At 38.1% G+C, this 4,294-nt stretch overlaps 1 protein-coding gene across 1 annotated transcript in view; it reads left to right on the forward strand.

Annotated features, from left to right (window-relative positions):
• Positions 1-4,181, forward strand: part of LOC138980240 (meiotic recombination protein REC114-like) — an 18,605-nt gene extending 14,424 nt beyond the window's left edge. Inside the window, exons 6-7 of the mRNA XM_070353089.1 lie at positions 2,497-2,583; positions 3,896-4,181. Coding sequence (XP_070209190.1) covers positions 2,497-2,583; positions 3,896-4,102 — 294 coding nt within the window. The 3' untranslated portion in view covers positions 4,103-4,181. The remainder of the gene's footprint in view (positions 1-2,496; positions 2,584-3,895) is intronic.
• The last annotated feature ends 113 nt before the right edge of the window (positions 4,182-4,294 follow it).

Here is a 4,294-nt window from a genome sequence, read left to right on the forward strand (position 1 = left end):
TCAAAAGAGCAAAGTATGTTCTTTATTCTAACATATGGGCTAGGGTAAGTCATAGATATAAGTATCTGTCTATTATATCTGTAGGCAAGTGTATTCCATTCCTTCGATAGTCTCGTCATCTACACTTGCGTGAAAAATGCAATTTTGAGTCTGTTTTGCATAAAAGACCTGCGAGATTTGTAGAAGTCAAAACAACAACTTACAGTCCAGCCTCTCAAATTTCGTTCCATGCAATTTGTTTGTCTGTACGTATAGACTGAGGGGTGTCCCGAAATGATTTGTAATCACAACATTCACAGACTTCAAATACGCCATTGAAAACTCGTCCACGTGCGTTTTAGATATATACTTGGGTGACTAAAACTGTCGTACCTACCAAAGGCCGCTTCGCGTAAGAAAATGACTACCAGAGTCGCAAGGCTCGGGATTTTTTTTTACAAGAAATTTATATTTCGTTGTTCTAGTCCGAATGAATATGAAGATATGGCGAGTTGAAAACGCCGATTCTTTCGCCAGAAACACGTCTGTTTCCATACCGGAAAGAAGGAATGGACTGAGCTACTAGAAGCACGGCGCCGTGCGTACAATCGATCGAATGATGTTATTCACACAATACCATTTGGCGATCTCTAAAAAATCATTTAAAAACGAACTAGTTGACATGTAATGAAACTATTTACTGAAATCAAGAAGTATCTTAGTTCTAGCCGTGCATATGACACACCCTTTCGCGAAAGCACACTGAACCGTGCGTATACGCATTCGCACCCGCAAACCACCAACCCAGGCGGGTTATCCAGATCCAGATCTAGATCCAGATCCAAGGGAAGTAACTCAGTGAGTATAAACATGAGCAAGAACCGCAACTCAAACACACTCGTAACACCTTAAGGACAAGATATGGATTATATGATTCGAGTTTTACGACCTCGCGGCTCAGTTTTGACGAGACACACAAGTGTATGCGTGTTTAGGTGGTATCAGACATCTGCACTTATGGCAGAATGACCAAGATCTTTTACTTTCCATTGTGGTGACACGGGGGTGGCCGGGACATGGCTTCCGTCTCTGGGTCTGCCCGAATTCGAACCTGCGACCTTCCGATCACAAGTCATGTGCTCTACCAACTGAGCTACCCCAGGTTATTGTAATCCGTGCGACCCTATTCATACTGCCGACCCTACTTTCCCGCTGTCGTACGGTTGAACAAGGATAATTAAAGTTTAATATGGTTCAAAGGAATTCCGGTAGTACATGTACACACACCCACGCTTACATCATTATTGCAATGTTGTGTAGGTTTAGTCTTTGTTCAAAAAAGAAGAGCAAAGAAAAAAGTGTGTCCGACATTTCAGCCCTATTAATTTATTTATTCATTTATTTATTTATTCACGCTGTTGTTGCTGTTTTTGCTGTTGCTGTTGTTGTAGTTGTTAATGCTGTTGTTGCTGTTGTTATAGTCGTTGTAGTTGTAGTTGTTGTTGTTGTTGTTGTTGTTGTTGTTGTTAATGTTGTTGTTGTTGTTGTTGTTGTTGTTGTTGTAGTTGTTAATGATGTTGTTGTTGTTGCTGTTGTTGTTGTTGTTGTTGTAGTAGTAGTTGTTAATGCTGTTGTTGTTTTTGTTGTTGTTGACTTTAACCACAACTATTTTTTCTCCCTTAACCCTGTACATCCGTAAACACTCAATCCCAAACAGTATTTGCGGAACTGACGCAAGAAACCGAATTGGGAAACACCGATCAACCTCAGAATTGAAATGATGACGGTATTTAACACTCTGAGGTAAACAAAACAAAACAAAAACAAAAAACACTCTTTTTCTCGGATTTTCTTATACTATTCTCACGTCTAAATACGGGTGTGACGAGTCTGTTAAGGCGATGTGTGGCACTAAAATTAAACTTGGAGAATACATGGAATAACCTAGTTTTCTTAGTAGTTATTGAAGTGACTTATAACATTGAATTAAAAATGTGCCGTCGCTATGGAAACAGCGCCATACTGGATTTTTAGGAAACGGTTTTACAGCGACATCATACATCAGAAATGCATGATATTTGGCACAAAGATACACATGACTTTTATCTACAATCATACAGAACGATATTTGTACTAAAGACTACAGTTGAATTTATATTAAATTTTGTAATAAGGATTAATGAATTTCTTACCGCATATTCATTAATCCTTATTTTTAAAATTAATATAAATATGTAGTCTTTTTTCAAAACATCGTTTCATATGATTGTAAATAAAAGTCATGTGTATCTTTGTGCCAATATGGCGCTGTTTAAGCCATTTCCCGTAGCAACGGTAGTCTATGTCCTGTAGTATTCACATATTTTTTTTTCTTCAACATTTTTTATTCAGGCATGCATGAATTAATTGTCAAACAATTCAAGGTACATAAATAGTATTCACATATTTTTCATTTCTTTTCATAAGTCACTTCAATAACTACCCAGAAAACTCAGTTTTTCTAAATTTATGAAACAGGTTGCAGACACGAGTGGAAATGCAGCGGATAGTTCGAACACAAGTCAGCCATTGAATGGGGAAATGAGTCTGGGCACGATGGCTCATGTAAGTTATTTGTTAATGCTGGCCTCGCTTATACAGTTTGCGACAGGTTCAAAGTGACATGGACAATAAATACTAAAATGCTAGCTTAGAATACACTTTTTGTGTGTGAAAAGAGCCCAAGTTTGGGGGATTCCCTCAGCCTCTGTTTGTCTGTAGGCCTATCTATCTCTGTGACTCGGTTTGTCTCTTGTTTGTCTGTCCGTCCGTCTGTCTGTCAACGATCGTGATATGAGTAAATCTTTGCTGGTAGACCTATATTGTTTCGTGTTTGTTTTGTTTTTGTTGTTCAGTTGTTTCAGGTGAGGGCTGATTGTAAAAAAAACAAGTCGCGTAAGGCGAAAATACAATATTTAGTCAAGTAGCTGCCATTTTTCAGCAAGACCGTATACTCGTAGCATCGTCAGTCCACCGCTCATGGCAAAGGCAGTGAAATTGACAAGAAGAGCGGGGTAGTAGTTGCGCTAAGAAGGATAGCACGCTTTTCTGTACCTCTCTTTGTTTTAACTTTCTGAGCGTGTTTTTAATCCAAACATATCATATCTATATGTTTTTGGAATCAGGAACCAACAAGGAATAAGATGAAAGTGTTTTTAAATTGATTTGGACAATTTAATTTTGATAATAATTTTTATATATTTAATTTTCAGAGCTTGTTTTGAATCCGAATATAACATATTTATATGTTTTTGGAATCAGAAAATGATGGAGATTAAGATAAACGTAAATTTGGATCGTTTTATAAATTTTTATTTTTTTTTACAATTTTCCGATTTTTAATGACCAAAGTCATTAATTAATTTTTAAGCCACCAAGCTGAAATGCAATACCGAACCCCGGGCTTCGTCGAAGATTACTTGACCAAAATTTCAACCAATTTGGTTGAAAAATGAGGGCGTGACAGTGCCGCCTCAACTTTCACGAAAAGCCGGATATGACGTCATCAAAGACATTTATCAAAAAAATGAAAAAAACGTTCGGGCATTTCATACCCAGGAACTCTCATGTCAAATTTCGTAAAGATCGGTCCAGTAGTTTAGTCTGAATCGCTCTACACACACACACACACAGACAGACGCACATACACCATACCCTCGTTTCGATTCCCCCTCGATGTTAAAATATTTAGTCAAAACTTGACTAAATATAAAAAGCATGTCTTTCTCATATCATTACCCTCGTACATTAAATGTTTTGTATATATCTCTCTGTCCCTGTGTCAGTTTCTGTTTCCGTCAATTTTCTGTATGTGTAACTTCTTAGATGTGTGTGATGCGTGTACCGGACACAAAGTGAAGTTCTTTGTTTCACGCAGATCGTCTTGGGAGAAACTCAAACCCAGCTCCCCGAAAGCTACAAAACGACACCAACGCTGAGTGACGTCACGAAAATGACGTCCTTCTCTGGTGACGTTATGGCCGATCATCTTCGCTTGTTTTTGGCGGACCCTACTTTTCCTGCTTTTGTGGAACAAGTTGATGAACAGCTTAAAAAAATCATTACAGAATGTAAAGAGGATTGATTGATATACAGCATTTATTGTTGTTTCTGGCCTGATCACGGTGTATTTTCATACTTTTTGATAAAATTGATGAAACTTGTGAAGTAATTTGTGACAGGGACATTTTAGAATTCCTGACGTCATTGTATCTGGTATGGCAACAATAACCTCCGCTACCACCCCCCCCCTCCTCGCTCTCTCTCTCTCTCTCTC

The sequence above is a fragment of the Littorina saxatilis genome, linkage group LG11 (genome assembly GCF_037325665.1).
Source record: "Littorina saxatilis isolate snail1 linkage group LG11, US_GU_Lsax_2.0, whole genome shotgun sequence".
In the NCBI taxonomy this organism is placed as follows: Eukaryota; Metazoa; Mollusca; class Gastropoda; order Littorinimorpha; family Littorinidae; genus Littorina; species Littorina saxatilis.